At 39.6% G+C, this 16,473-nt stretch overlaps 1 protein-coding gene across 5 annotated transcripts in view; it reads right to left on the reverse strand.

The window, feature by feature from the left end:
• Positions 1-296: 296 nt before the first annotated feature.
• MTUS1 (microtubule associated scaffold protein 1) overlaps positions 297-16,473 on the reverse strand; it is a 156,493-nt gene continuing 140,316 nt past the window's right edge. For 4 of the 5 annotated variants that reach the window (XM_075258774.1, XM_075258773.1, XM_075258772.1 and 1 more), the window contains 7 exons: positions 11,409-11,623; positions 10,098-10,203; positions 8,696-8,769; positions 8,489-8,587; positions 7,015-7,131; positions 3,826-3,923; positions 297-2,057 (listed from right to left, as the gene is read on the reverse strand). In XM_075258774.1, coding sequence (XP_075114875.1) covers positions 1,844-2,057; positions 3,826-3,923; positions 7,015-7,131; positions 8,489-8,587; positions 8,696-8,769; positions 10,098-10,203; positions 11,409-11,623 — 923 coding nt within the window. In that variant the 3' untranslated portion in view covers positions 297-1,843. The remainder of the gene's footprint in view (positions 2,058-3,825; positions 3,924-7,014; positions 7,132-8,488; positions 8,588-8,695; positions 8,770-10,097; positions 10,204-11,408; positions 11,624-16,473) is intronic. The other variant, XM_075258775.1, reaches the window with a different exon arrangement.

Below are 16,473 nucleotides of genomic sequence, written 5' to 3' on the forward strand. Positions count from 1 at the left end.
ATATACGGTATGTAATTTGTTATGTGGTATCATTTTACACAGCAACGTCCCTCATAATGTAATATTATATGTGAGTGCATAAGATCTGATTATATATTACAATACTAAGCAATGACCCACAATACCTTGCTACATATTTCTCCAAAAAACCCCTAAATCAACGTATATGAGTACAGCACCATAATAAAGTGAAGCAAAAAAAAAATCCCAAAAAAGCAAAAAAAAAAACAAAAACAAACCCCCCCCCCAAAAAAAAAACAGAACAAAAAAAACAAAACAGACCGGGCAATATGAAGTAAATTATTGCACCAATAAATTTATTCTCTTAAACATCAGAATATATTTCCATCATTACAAACCAAGCAACTACAGCTTTATTATTTCTTTTTACATCCAGGTATGCTAGAAGCTACACACAATTGCATGATACAGATGAAATATGACCCAAAAAAAGCTGGAAAAAAAAAATCAAAATACACAAAAAACATTTCCTTTTCCGTGCCCAAATCTGACATATTGGTGTTCAAAATTAAAACTGTAGCAAGACTACTCAGGGGTACAAACCAATACATGTTGGCCTGAACTATCTTACCAAGGAAAACCAAGTGGCAACAGACTGAAGAATTGCATGAATAAAAACGGAGCTACAAATACATAACAAAAAACATTAATTTTAGGTTGTTATATTATAAAACTCTGTCTTTTTTTTTGGAAATGCTCAAAAGAAGCTCATATCAACTCAAACAGGTTGTAAACTGTGAAGAAAAATTAAAAAAGAAAAAAAAAAAAAAAGTCAACAGTTCCGGGTGTTCGGCTGTCTTCTCTGGCAGACTTCTCAAGGCAGGTACAAAAACTGTGTCCAACTTCTTCCCCTCCCTCCGAGTTGCTTGATAATGAGGCATGTAGTGACAGATGGCAATTCCGTTTCGTGTGACATGGCGCGCTTCTCTTTAGCTTTCGGAGACTATTTTTTTGCACTAAAAATGAGTTGTAGCTGCAAATAAGTATCTTAATGCAGGTCAATGGTATAACACCAATGTGGTGCCTTTTGCATAGTCCCAAAAAGTACACGTAACTATGTAGGAGATGGATAACCACTGTACTTACAGATGAGAAGCAGCAGACGCATTTTATTTTACAAAGGCATATAAAAGTCAGTAAGTCTACATTTGAGGGATTGAGACAGTCACAAGAACAAAACCATAGAACCTCGATAATGAATGGATGGTGTTCTGATGCGCTAAAAGGCAGGTACGCGTTGTGCAGAGTGCTCAAGATTTCCTTGAAACAGTAAATGTTTTTTTTAGAAGCTTCCTGTACAGATAACAGAGCAAGAGATGGGGCAATAAAGAAACATATAAGCAACAAAGTATAACAAAGGCAGCAAGAGGCAGACATGCCATGTGTGTAACATCCGTCTCATTCACTTCACAAGCACCCTATCCAATGGGAAATACAATTAACAGGTGAATAAAGAAACTTTAAAAAGTTTGTGATTTATCTACAGGCCCTGAGCTTTTTTCCCTATGTACTTACTGTAGGTGAAAAAAGGCAAAATGCAAGAATACTTTCATCTTGCTAGGTAAGTGCTTTTGTGCAACACGTCCATATATATATATATTTACCATAAAGTCCTCTCTTTAGCGGAAGGAACACCATTATCCAGTTGCTCCTTCTAATTCCAGTGGGTTACAGAACCATTAACCCAAATCCCAAATTCCAGTCATCTTGTAATGGTTAGGTAGCTAATATAGCCTTAGTTTCCATTGTATCTGTCCAAAGCAATCTCACCACAATGTCCTGAAATGTCTGAGAAGTTCTTATCTTTAATGATAAAGTGGTGTCATCTGGGCGATACCGTTGGACTTGAAAATGTTCCAGAGTTCCGCGGATGGAAGGGAATACCAGGGGAAGATGGCGACAGCTTTTTGGGACTACAAAGGTCACCATTGTGTAACTTCCAGAGAAGTTCTTCATTCTCCATTGACAGGCGTTTGTTCGCTTTGGATTCTTTCTCCAGAGACCTCTGAAGAACTTCTTGCTCTGTGGACAGCTGCCTGCAATAGCAAAAAATATGGCATATCAAATATTAATTTTTTTGTAAATGGTCTCCATACTCCTCCACTTCAAAGATTTCTTAACCACTTCAGTACCGGGCCAATTTGTGGCCCAGGACCAGACACATTTTAGGTTTATTTTGTATGTACGGTTTTGAGGTCTGTAACATTTTTCTCGTATGTCTCAGTCAACTAGTTTTTGCGTCTTTTTTGGGGGACACATAGGGCTTTATTTTTATGTTGTTTTTATTTTCAAATGTGTTTTAATTTTTTTTTATATCCAGGAAAATATAAACAAAATAGGAGGGAAATCGTGTCTGGTTTTCAATTTATTATTATTTTTTTATTTAATAACACAAAGTGTCACTGAAAAACTTTATAATATAGTTTTTCCTCTCCATTACGGTAATTTTTTATTTTGTATGGTGTCGTCGGGAGTGGGGCTATAACCTTTAATAACGGCGTTTTATTAGCGTATTATTAATTATTTTATTTACTTTTTTTTTTTTTTTTTTTTTAACTTTTCTATTATATTTTTATTTTTTATTTTTTTTTTTCAGATGGTGTCCCCATAAGGTGATAAGAGACCTTTGGGCACATCTGATCACTTTTTTCTTTGTTAGGGAGGCTCATTTCTCCTATAACTGGGACTGGTACATTTAACCCCAGTTTCAGGAGAAATCCAGCCTCCTGCACACTGTATACACAGCTTACTGAGCTGATCTGGGTCCTGTAGGACCCAGCAGCTCTTGTAAGACACTGAGCCCGGCAGATCACATGACCGCCGGGTCAGAGGGCAGCTGAATTATGGCTGCGTCCATAGCCGTGTATACAGCGCTCATTGAGAAGGCAGGGGAGGTAATAAATCTTCCCTGCCATCTCTGTGGGAGCTCTGGCTGAAGTTACAGCCGGCTCCTAGTGAAAGCAGCTACACGATCTTGTGCAGCTGCTGTGTTCTGACTGGACGTACCGGTACGTCCTGTCAGAACTAGGCAACCACTATCCGGATGTATATAGTCTATGGGCGGTCCGGAAGTGGTTAAAGAGTATGTAATGTGAAACATTATGGCAAATTTAGAAAATTACACTTATCACCTATCCCAATAAGTGTCTAATTGGTGTTGGTCCTATCACTAGAACCCCTAACAATCATGAAAATGGGGTCCTGTCCCACCCTTGATAGAAAGAAGTGGTGACTGAGCAAAAATGCTACAGGTCCATTTACTTCTATGGACTGTCAGAGGTCTAGCTAAGCACTGCACCCTCATCAGACACCATCACCTGTAACTATATAAGTTTGAGAAAAATCTGTTTAAGGTCACAAATGTCGCAGTTTCCCAATAGGTATAATTGAAGCAGAAAGTCTGCAAACCAACGCAGTTTTTCCCACAGCGCTTTTTTGCTGTGGGACGCTACGTGGGGCCTTAAAGGTGCAGAAAGACTATAAACAAGCTTGTCATGTGCTGCCTAAATTTTCATGAACTAAAAATCAGTAAAAGATATTTAAACATTTTGCACAAAATAAATAAATAAATAAAGTCAATATTCCATCCACCAAAGATCTTCGTAATGCCCTGATCACACCCGCTTTAACCAGAGGAAATATTTGTGCCCTACACATCAAGAGACCATAAAGTTTGAGAGAAAAATCGGAGGGTGACAAAGCTGCCAAAAACAGCCTCAGTCTATTATCTTGGTATATTTTGCTTAAATGAAATGTATTGAAGGAAGCAACTTATCGCTGTAAGAAAAACGTCCTCAAACTTACCTAGAGAGGGCTATGTGATTTGCCATACGAGCTTTGAGGTCTTCATTTTCTTGCTGGCATTTGTTCAGTTTTTCCACCAGGATTGTGTTGGTCTCAACCTTGAACAAAACAAAAACTTATGACCATACTTGTGAAGACTAATGTATTTGGATGGAAATACACATTAGATATGCATTGGCCAAACCCAGCCATTTCGACAAGTTTGGTCAACCATCTAATGTTCCAAAGATAGCACAGTCCAAGAAAGTTCATGAAGCTCAACCAATGGATGGGAAAAGGGAACGACTCAAAGGTGAAAAGAGTATGGGGTCCTGTCTACCCTACAAATCTTTGTTCTCTCCAGGTTCAGTACACATACACACTGTGTGTAGGGAAGTCAGGCAAGATAGCTGCCTGCCAAATAAGCGTTCAGCCGACAACCATCTAACACGTCAGCATTAGACCTGGTGTTTTCTCTTTATAAAGAGCGAACAATGAAGATCTGGGATTGGCTCTTCTGAACATCTCATTACACAAGATCAATATTCATTTATAGATCTATATTTGCAGAGATTCCAGAACTGTGTGCGGAAAAGAAAAGGGAATAACGAAAGAATAAACTAATAAATGTCCTAGCTCAGCCATAGAATAAGTGCGTGTAATCTTGGGGGAGCTCCGGCATATCTGTATTACCGAATAGGGCATCTTTAGCTTCACAGAAACCTGGGGCAGATTGACGAAACTGCAACCAATAACGGCGCAGCTTACATTCCCTATAGCGCTTGCAAAAAAAAAAAAAGAAGCTGCCCTGCTATAGGTAAAAGACTTTTTTAAAGTCAGATTTTTCACATTTTTTTAGAGATATTTTGCTTGCCTTTTAAATGTTCTTAAAAGAAAGATTTCCTACATGGAAAAAAAAGAAAGAGCCATATGTAACTAACAGGAATAAGGGATAATATCACACTGTGCACTGAAGACCATACACTACATGACACCTATACACATTTATGACCCATTTGGCTTTTCCAACAAAATGGGTATTCACTTGACCTACAAAAGAGGAATCTGACTCCACAGCCCCACAATTCTTCTACTGCCAATATCTTACATATACAGTGGGGAGAATTTAACAAATCTACACCAGTTTTCAGTTGTAGATGGGTGATCATATGCAGCATCTTTGGTACAAGGTCCTTTTCTGTGCCAAAGATGGGCCATATTCTCTGTTTTGTCTTGTCCAACATTTTCTGTGAATGTGGGACAAGCAGGGTGGGCTGGGGACATTCATTATAACTCCTGCTAGCGTATACAGGAATACTACACCAGCTCCAGAACGGTCAAGACTTCCATTCTGACACATGGGTGTGTGCCTCATTTATTAAGAGGCTGGAGTCTTTCAATTATTCCAGACAAGCCTTGTGCAAATTGGAGACGCCCCTCCTAATAAATCTGCCCCACTGGATCTATATCTGGAAACATTTCATGAACTCAGTTACAAACATTATATATCTATGAGTAAATACTAATTGTATATACGGTCTACCTTGATGTATTATACCTACATACACTCACCAGCCACTTTATTAGGTACACCATGCTAGTAACGGGTTGGACCCCCTTTTGCCTTCAGAACTGCCTCAATTCTTCGTGGCATAGATTCAACAAGGTGCTGGAAGCATTCCTCAGAGATTTTGGTCCATATTGACATGATGGCATCACACAGTTGCCGCAGATTTGTCGGCTGCACATCCATGATGCGAATCTCCCGTTCCACCACATCCCAAAGATGCTCTATTGGATTGAGATCTGGTGACTGTGGAGGCCATTGGAGTACAGTGAACTCATTGTCATGTTCAAGAAACCAGTCTGAGATGATTCCAGATTTATGACATGGCGCATTATCCTGCTGAAAGTAGCCATCAGATGTTGGGGACATTGTGGTCATAAAGGGATGGACATGGTCAGCAACAATACTCAGGTAGGCTTTGGCGTTGCAACGATGCTCAATTGGTACCAAGGGGCCCAAAGAGTGCCAAGAAAATATTCCCCACACCATGACACCACCACCACCAGCCTGAACCGTTGATACAAGGCAGGATGGATCCATGCTTTCATGTTGTTGACGCCAAATTCTGACCCTACCATCCGAATGTCGCAGCAGAAATCGAGACTCATCAGACCAGGCAACGTTTTTCCAATCTTCAATTGTCCAATTTCGATGAGCTTGTGCAAATTGTAGCCTCAGTTTCCTGTTCTTAGCTGAAAGGAGTGGCACCCGGTGTGGTCTTCTGCTGCTGTAGCCCATCTGCCTCAAAGTTCGACGTACTGTGCGTTCAGAGATGCTCTTCTGGCTACCTTGGTTGTAACGGGTGGCTATTTGAGTCACTGTTGCCTTTCTATCAGCTCGAACCAGTCTGGCCATTCTCCTCTGACCTCTGGCATCAACAACGCATTTCCGCCCACAGAACTGCCGCTCACTGGATGTTTTTTCTTTTTCGGACCATTCTCTGTAAACCCTAGAGATGGTTGTGCGTGAAAATCCCAGTAGATCAGCAGTTTCTGGAATACTCAGACCAGCCCTTCTGGCACCAACAACCATGCCACGTTCAAAGGCACTCAAATCACCTTTCTTCCCCATACTGATGCTCGGTTTGAACTGCAGGAGATTGTCTTGACCATGTCTACATGCCTATATGCACTGAGTTGCTGCCATGTGATTGGCTGATTAGAAATTAAGTGTTAACGAGCAGTTGGACAGGTATACCTAATAAAGTGGCCGGTGAGTGTATGTTAGTTGGGACCACACATAAAAGACTTGCCCGCCCAATGGTCATTCATTCAACAGCTCTCTAATGATGAGCCAATATACCGGGGAGTAAGCCATTGCTAGATTTTCCTAAGAGCAGCTCATATTCCCAAGAAACAAAATTATCAAGCAGACTGAATTAATTTTTCTAATTGTTGACAACTCCTACTAACAGGAGTCCCTGGAGAAGGATCTGGATGTGGCCAAAACTTGCCTATTGTCAACAAGTACTCTGCTGGTCAGCTATTCTCTATGTATGTACAAGTGCTCCTTACCTGATGCTAGTCACTTATACAATACCTTGGAGGGTGCATTATGCCAGAAGGCCCTGAAGAAGTATTACTACTTTTTAGATATTAATTTTATCATCCGTCTCTCCTATAGGAACCACATGAAGTACCTACCAGCTTCTCGATCTGCATCAGTTTTTTGTCTTGCTGATGTAATTTTTCATTCTTAATCTCTAATACTGCTTTTAGGCTCTCCAACTCCTGCTCCAGATACATGACCTGAGGGTTCTTCTGCAAAGAATCAAAGGGTTACATATTACTATAATGCACAGGTGTCAAATTCAAGGCCAGTGGGCCAAATCTAGCCCTCCATGTCATTTTTTGGTGGATCACAATGTCCAGGTGCAGAAGAACTGTCACCCACTTTCCCTGGAGGACATAGCTAATGCTTGGCAGGGGAAGTGGCGCCAGCACAGGGAGTGGGTGCCATCTTGGATTCTGACATCTGACATGCACTTCTACACTACTCTGTTCAGCAACTCACAGTGACAATAAGAGCATAGCTTGGAGTTCCTGGGCCCCAAAGCAAAATATGTGGCGCACCATTACAACTATGGTGGAACAAGTGAAGCTACTTTTTCAGCAATCTAGAAAGGTACATACACCATAGATAGCCAGCTGCAACGTTTCCATTTGGTGCATGATACATCTTGTATAACTCTAGCCAAATACACCCTTTGCCTCAGTTTTTTATGCAGTTCAGAGATACACCATCATAGTGCAAAGAGCCTAGCGCCAAAGCCTCCTTCAAGACATCTGTAACTATATTGTCCTGCCAATACATTGCAGCAGTCTGGATTTATAGATTATGCATTTTATGCAATCTTACAAATAGCCCTTAAAGGCAAACCTAATGCTATTATGGCCCTTGGTGAAAATGAGTTTGACACCCCTGCTATAATATGTCTTCTGCCGATTTATATAATTCAGGATCTATGGCTTTTAAATGTGGCTGTATTCTGGCCCAGAATGTATATTAAAAACACTATTCCTAATGCAGCAGACATTCATCTTCTAAGTGCCTTGCTGCAGCCATTGAAGCTCTGCAAAGACATGATCTCATACAGACGCAACATATAAAAGATTATTACAACAAAGCTTCCAGAATCTGCACCACGGCAGGCTGCTCAGGCTCCATTTAAATCAATCCCGCAGTAAATCTACTTGAAGGATACTACAGGGAGCCATAACACACAAGATAGGTGCAGTTTAAGAAAACAAGATATTGCCAAGGTCTCATATGTTATAGTCATTAAAATGAGGAGAATCTGAACTGTGGAATCTATGAAGAGCACAGTATATGGGAGAAGGGTCTTTTACATTTATATCCTAGGCCAAGGAGTATCACTCAAGACTTAGGTATGGGGAGTATGAGCCCAAAGAACATCTGTGCAAGTGAAAAGTGACAATGCCATAAAGGGTTTTTTCTTTGCACCAAAAAAAATTTGTAAAATATGACCCACAATGTTCATCATACAGCATTAAAAAAACAAATCAGAATGAACACAAAAGGACAACAGTAGAAATGCGCAATGTTTTACACAGGGGACTATGGGGTGACTACTGTCTCACTACTGACAATGCAGACCTGTGCGGTTTTCTCTTTGGATAATTTTCTTTGTTCTTCCTCGGTTTTCAGCTTCTCCTTCAGAGATTCATTCTCTTGTCTTAGCTCTTCGATTTTTTTCTTTAGGTTGGAAAGAAAACAAAAAACTAAATAAGTAATACGTCAAAAAGGAAAAGCTAAAAATCGATGTATATAAAAAAAAAAAAAAAAAAAAAAAAAAAAAACAACCTCTAGCTCTGCCTGCTTCTCTTTGAAGGACTCTTCCAGTGCCTTATTTTCTCGCTCTTGACTGTCCTTCAGTTCTGGGGACAAAGATGAAGGACATAAAATCAGTTTAATAAAGAATCTATAATATAGTCAGGCATGTGCCAAAGTATAAAAATGGAGTTTTACACGGATAGTTGAATGTAGATGGGAAAATCATTAAAACCTTTACTAAGCCAAATATAAGTTCACCAAAACACGATTGTGGTTTCCACATAAAACTTTACTCTGTAAGTGTAACAGGCGCTTGAGAATAGGACTCGCCAACTCTGGACCATTTACTTAGTCGAGCCCTATTATGCTCCATATACTAGGTAAATAACAAGGCTGCAGCTGCCAAACACGGAGTATAAAGTCCTATACACAAGGGGCATAACATAAGGGATCTATTGACTTTAAGCTGCTCACACCCAGTTTATTGGGGTTGTATAATGCTGGCTGTAAAATTCCATTAAGCCTTGTACTGTCAGATAAATTAAAGGGGTTGGCCGCTTTCAGATCAATATTGAGACAAATGTTATTGTTTGTATAGTAAAATGTTATACAATTTTACAATATACTTTCTGTATCAATTCTGCATAGTTTTCTAGATCTCTGCTTGCAGTCATTCATTCTGCTTATGTGTAGTGGACCATGGGTCATGTGATTTACGGTCCATGGTCATGTGATGAGTACACAGGTGCTGCTCGTTATAGTCACAACACAAATCACATGTCTGCCTGCTAATGAGCTGTGCACGTGTGTCCATCACATGACCATGGACCGTATATCACATGACCATGGTCAGAGCTTTATCCCCTAGAAGTAACACAATGCATAACAGCAAGCAGAGATCTAGAAAACCGTGAGGAATTGATACAGAAAGTATATTTCAAAATTGTACAACTTTTTGTTGTGCAAACAATAACATTGTCCTATCAATATTGGTCTGAAGGTGGCCAACTCCTATACTGTTTTGGCCACTAAACTATAGTGAAATGGTATCACGTCCTTCTATATTTTTACTGATTAAAAGTAGATAGAAAAGACAATACTTTTTGGAATCTGTTTCAAATTTCAGATTTTTTTAAAATTCTATTTTCAGTATGCAGCCATCTTGCCTAAGCTGTTGACTACAGCAGTTTGAGATATGCTTTACGGCAGCCACTTGGCTCAGACACAATAGTCTTGAGATCATGAGTTCATCGGTGTGTGGAGTAGGGGTTTCTAATGCCATAGTCCATTGTACATGGGGGATTCAATAATATAGGTAAGCGATTATGTATATAATAATGTATTAATAGTTACAATATAATTGAAGTGTCTTTTCTAGTCTAATTTATTTTCAGGTCGGACAATATTTCTTGGGGTTGGAAAACAAATTTACCAGTCAATGATTTTTCATATTCTTCCTTTATGGTCTTTAATTCCTCAGCATGACTAGTCTCCGCTGCCAGCCGGTAGGCTTCATGAGTGCTGTTGAGGTCATCAACCTTATAAAAAAAGAAAAAGGCACTGTTTTAGTTGCTATAACAAGTAATATTACGATTTATAGACAGATACAGGGTTGACAAATAACATACTCCAATTCCTGCATGGCATACTAGGGCGTTGTTACAGATTATTATAATCTAATAAAATACATGACCTCTGACACAGACCTGATAAAAGTTTATCTTAAGCACAAAGTACCATTTCCAGTTCACACACTTGTGTCGACTTCCCTTAAGATTTAGGCCATTTCAATGACGTCATTACTTCAAGTTAGAGAAAACAGGAAGAGCGCTGCAGAGACTGCAAAACTGCTAGACGATAAAACATGCGATTCAAGCCAAACTTTTTCAGCACAGGATCTAATTTTTGTTGTGTCCAAGATATGGGATCTACCAGGGAACTAGGAAACCGGCACATGGGATAAGTAAAGGATGCTGTTGCAGATATTTCCTGCCCTATTATCAGTGGTCCTATTTCCCCAAAATAGTGACAGAAACCAGAGTTATTTATTGGGTATACTCCACATCCATGGTTTAAAACAAGAGTATTTTTTCTATAGCTTTGTTTACTGCTCAAGTATGCATTGAATCCTCTTGGGGTGGACCATGCAAATCTGCACTAGGTTGGTTTTCCAGGGTTTATTTGCCACTCTCTCCAATTTTCCCCGGTAAGTTATCTGTGCTATGGGGGCCGGCTATAGCCTGCAGCTTTGGACTCCCACTTTTCAATTGATGACCTACCTTAAGGAAAAGTCTACAAACAAGTCATGCAAAACCCCATTACAAATGGTCTGCTAGAGGGGTGGCTTCCTCAAAGAGAACTGGATGGTCTATTAAAATGTTTTGTTGTTTTTTTTTTTGTTTTTTTCAAAAGGTACAAAGGTCCCTATATGATTTACCAATGAACATTTGGTTAGAAACGAGCAATGTCAGGTGGACTAAAACTTTGGATTTGTTAACTTTCCCACTTCTGTACAGAGGACAGGAAGAAGATAAAGTCCTGATGGTCCAACATCATGGTAGTTCCTGCTCTGAGGTCTACTGCTAGATTACCATTTACTATTTGGCCACCAATGAAACCACTGAAACAAATAAGACATTATTACTTAGTGACTAAGGGGAATACCTCAATGTCAATATTAACGAGCTATAGACAAGCTATTGACAGGTATGATGTAATACTCTGTATTGTACACAACATTTACCTTTTCCTGAAGTTCAAACTTGTATTTCTCAGCTTCCTCAATGAAGATTGTCTGAAGTTTCTCACATTCGCCAGTATAGAATTGCTTGAGCTTCTCCTCTAGGTCATTCAACTCCGCGAAGTGTTCATCCTTCACCTTCTGCAGAATGCCTTCATAAGCAACGAGCAAGTCATTCTTCTCCTTCTCCAACTTCTCACATGTGCCAGATGCAGACACTGCGGAAGATGAAAAATATAACCTAAGACCACTTATTTCAGCTTCTAGTACATATGCAGATTTTATATGCAAAATAAAGACCAAAAGGGTAGGAAGAATGATTTTTATTAAGATCTTATATACTATGGATACGTGATTATATCATTTTATACACATACAGTATATATAACAACCAATCTGATTTGATGGTTACAATAACCACAGTAATGTTAAAAGCAGTAAAAGTGGATGTCTTTGTTATGTATTACATTGCTAGGCTATGCCATAATATGTTTGGGTTTAGGTCTGGCCTTTAAGACTCCTGCTGATCACGAGTATGAAGGACGATGAATAGATAAGCCCTTAGGCAGTAATGTATTGCATGACATATGGCAGAAAGAAATATTTTCATAATAAGTCAATTTCTGTAGTTATTCCTATTGGGAGGCCTGCACCAGACAAAAATGTGTTTTCATAGTAGTACTCATCCCATCACAGAAGGAATCTAAAAAATGTCTATAACATAAGCACCAACACATATTAGAAATATAAGCCAAGAGTGCACCAACACTGCACATGCTGGGCAAAAAGCAGACTGCATAGCCTGGATAGTGAGACTGATGTGTGTGTAATAGAGATGTGCGAGTAGTATTCAATCGTGTAGGTGTTCGATCGAATATTACTAGCTAGTTGCAGTAAATATTCGATACAGAACCAGCGTTGATTGGCCGAATGCTATAAAGCATTTGGCAAATCAACGCTGGTTCTGCAGCAGGCTTGTCCCTACTAGTCGAGAGAGCTGGCAGCTTGCTGTTATGAGGGAGCTTATTTTTTCTCATAGGAATGCATTGACCGGCGTTGATTGGCCAGTGTACAGCATTCAGCCAATCAACACTGGTTCTGCCGGAGGCTCGTCTGTGAGGAGGCGGAGTCTAAGATCGGACCACAGCAGTCTCCATTGTCGTCCGATCTTAGACTCCGCCCCCTCATTGACGAGCCTCCGGCAGAACCAGTGTTGATTGGCCGAATGCTGTACACTGGCCAATCAACGCTGGTCAATGCATTCCTATGACAAAAAAGTCAGCTCCCTCATAGCAGCAAGCTGTCAGCTCTTCCGACTCGCAAGGACGAGCCTGCGTTGATTTGCTAGAGCCAGGCTCGTCTTTGCTAGTCGGGAGAGCTGACAGCTTGTGGTTACTAGGGAGCTGACTTTTTATCAGCGCAACTGCAAGCGCTGTGCAGTTAAAACGCACGGACCTCATAGACTATAATGGGGTCCGTGTGCTTTAACTGTACAGCGCTCGTCCTAAACACTCTCCTCCTGCTATTTGTGGACTTGGTGACTCTCCTTTAGTTGAATAGTGGTTTCCCCTGAAACGATCATTTTTTTCCCATAGACTATAATGGGATTCGATATTCGATCGAGTAGTCGAATATTGAGGCTCTACTTGAAACGAATATCGAATCTGGAATATTTCACTGTTCGCTCATCTCTAGTGCGTAACTGTTCCTGTGCTAAAGGCCTACTCATCCTTCATATGTTTTGGATAACTACAAAAATAAAATCATAATTTCTTAAATTTAGCAGACATTTTTAGGAGCCTGGTTTTGCCTGCGTGGGCAGATCTGGCATTCCACTTGTAAGGACTTGTCAGTCAGAATAAATAGATTGGATGGAATGTACTAAGGTTATTTACGTGTAAAGAAATTACTCGGACGTAAGAGATTAGTGAAAGTGTTGAACTCACAATACTCTGGGCAGTCTTATGGTAGAATTTGCAGTCAATTTAAAAGTCTGGAATATAAATTTTTCACAGAAATTCTGACTAATTGGTTTCTATCAGCTACAGGATGAAATTGCTCTCATTGGCATGATAGGGTTCTATGAAGCTTTCCTTACAGTATGTTTGATGGCTAGAATAGCAACACTTTAATCAATATGCCTGCCATCAAAAATACAATAAGTTGACGAGGTCCATTAGTGACTATTTTGAGAAGATGGAAAACATATCCATCACAGGGGTCATGGTTTGATGAAGACAACCCTTGTCAATATGCCCTATAATGGCATAAGGAAATAATTGAGGGGGATTTGCCACTCAGGGCCCCCCTCTATGATCCAACATGGACCGCAGTTAAGTAAAATCAACTCCTGCACTGGTGGACGTGATCTGACTGGATGCAGATTTCTGAGGGTTGGAGAAGTTAGTGTTGGTGCCTTGTTTAAAGGGGTTGTTTAATGACGCTACATACAGCTGAAAGGGGTTGCCCAATTTCCAAGGCAGCACTCTATAGACAAACTCTTGTGACATCTAAGGTCTAATAAATTTTAAAAATGTGGTCCGTTAAGATGTTTGTATTCATTGTATTTTTGATGTACATAGAGCTCGAGTAAGTAAAATGCGAGTCAATATTAGTAACATTTTGTGCTGAATTACAGAGCACTACAACCAAGTCTCCATGCAGCATTGTGAATGAAGAGCATTGAGGACAAGACTGCAAAGTACTGGAGGAGGTTTCAAATAACTTGTTTAAAATAGGCTTGTGAAAGGTCAAGATGGCTACCTTACATTAGTATAGTATTGTGTACCCTCATCATCATCCACTTTTCCAAAATTTCCTCTGACTTGCCAGTCCAGAGGCGAATTTTTATTTATTTATTTATTTTTTTTTAAAAACACAACAACCTGCTACTTTCACTTGCCGCACATATGAGATCCATTCAATACAATTTCTTGTCTCTCAGACTCTTCAACTCCATCCTTTCCCACTCATATTGTACAGTCACCTGAGTATTCTTGGGCATCCTAACCCTACAAACCAGTTGACACCATCTTTCTGAACAATTTTGGTAGTGCTGTATATTGTTGAATAACCTTAAGATAATTTGAATTTGGACAATTGTTGAGCAGAGTCGAAAACGCCAATCGGAAGTTAAGGACCACTGAAATGCTGGCATGGAAGATTAAGTAAGGTAAACATCCTCCAATGGTTTTCAGCAAAAAAATTCAGTGGGGTGTGCCATTCAAAAGATAGAGACACCACCATATCTAATGTACTAAAGATAAGTCGGCAATCAATGCAGAAGAGGCTTGTGCCTTTTTAACCTTGAAATCCATCAAATGAATAATTCTGTAAACAACATGCACTAGTAGAATCACTATTTTATACAGGATACATTTAAAAAAAAAAAAAAAAAAAACTACAATCTGTCATATTTCTATATAGTAACACCTACTATAACCAGTAACACCTCCTTTGTCCCCTGACAAAACATAAGTGAAGCAGTTGTGGCTGAAAGTCAAAGCTAAACACGAGAAACAAAGCCCTTCCAATTACAGCAGAGTTGAATGCAAGGGCTCCAGTATCAGTGAAAACTGCCTGTTATGCATTATTATTATTCATGGAGGTGCTGCAATAACCAAAATCAAGCTTTGACTTTCAACTATATCAACTTCTGTCTCCAGATCACAGAACCAACAAACATTAACAGAACCATCAGCTTGGATCACAAACACCCACCAACCATCAGTTGGAAATTATATCACAACCCTAGAACAAAAGTGGATTTTTAGACCAGTAACTTTATCAACAGTGATATAGCTACGTTACTGAGAGAAAGGGGGCGTTACTGATGATGGCAAGAATGGCAGGAAAAGATTAATTAGACAAAATAGGGGCGTCTGTATTATTTTGTTGAAACCCTGTATATCTCATTCAAAATATAGCGAGTATTATCTTCTCATTGTTTTTACAGACTAGTTCAAGCTGGTTCACATGAAGAAGCAAATTCAATTACAATTCTCATTAAGCGCTGTCTCAGGAAGGGCATATTTTATTCATAATTGCAAGATGTTTTCCAAGTTTTTATTGCAAGTGTCTTTCTCTAGCAACTTGGCAATAAAGCAGTCTCTGGGCGAGGAATCTCCATATTGCCAAAATGACTCAGCCCATGACAGCCTAGTAACACAATGCATTTTGAACCTCAGTGTGCGGACTATGAATTTTTCAGCAAAACTGAGTAGGGTCACCCTGACCCAGGGAAAAAAACAACAACAAAAAACTTAATCAACTGGAACGCCAAGTTTGAAGTAGCAATACTTGTATACAGTAAAAGCTAAATGACATGTCCCTGGGCCAAATCCTATGTACACTCCATGCCAAAGGGCAAAACAGAACCTCACAACTACAAACCCTTTGTAAAATAAAGTCACCTATCCAGTTACTCTCCCCAGCTGTCAGGCTGAGAAAGCCACATCTAGGCCAACCATGTAATTCATAGATATTTGTTCACTAGAGGGGAGAGTCCCAGGCAGAACATAACTGAGTATATGAACAAGGGTCGCTAACGAGAGGCCAAAAAATATAAAAATTATATATATATATATATATATATATATATATAATGCCAACCTGCTTTTCACTTAGTCTAGTCTAGTCATACTTAGAGAGGCTTTCTAGGACTACAATAGTGATTGATGAGGCCTTCGCTAATACTTGTATAGTGGCTGTGCTGCAGCTCAGACCCATTCAAATGAACAGGGCAAAGTTGCAATACCATGTGACAATGGATAAGAAGTCATTGGTCTGAGAAGACGTAACCAAACCCCTTTAGGGGTTATCCAGGATTAGAAACCATGCCTGTTCTCCTCTCAGGAAGTGACATGTGCAGAACTGTAGTACTGCCAAGTGACCGATGGATGTGATCTCAGCCTCTGAGAAAAAGAAGAAAATCAGCCATGTTTTCTAATCCTGGGCAATGAGGGTTATTATCTTTAACATTTATGGCACAGTCTAGGACATAAAACCATGACAGCAGTGGATCCAACTTTTTAGGCCAATACCGATAAAGAAAACAGAGTTTCATAAA

This window comes from Leptodactylus fuscus, chromosome 1, assembly GCF_031893055.1.
Source record: "Leptodactylus fuscus isolate aLepFus1 chromosome 1, aLepFus1.hap2, whole genome shotgun sequence".
Classification (NCBI taxonomy): domain Eukaryota; kingdom Metazoa; phylum Chordata; class Amphibia; order Anura; family Leptodactylidae; genus Leptodactylus; species Leptodactylus fuscus.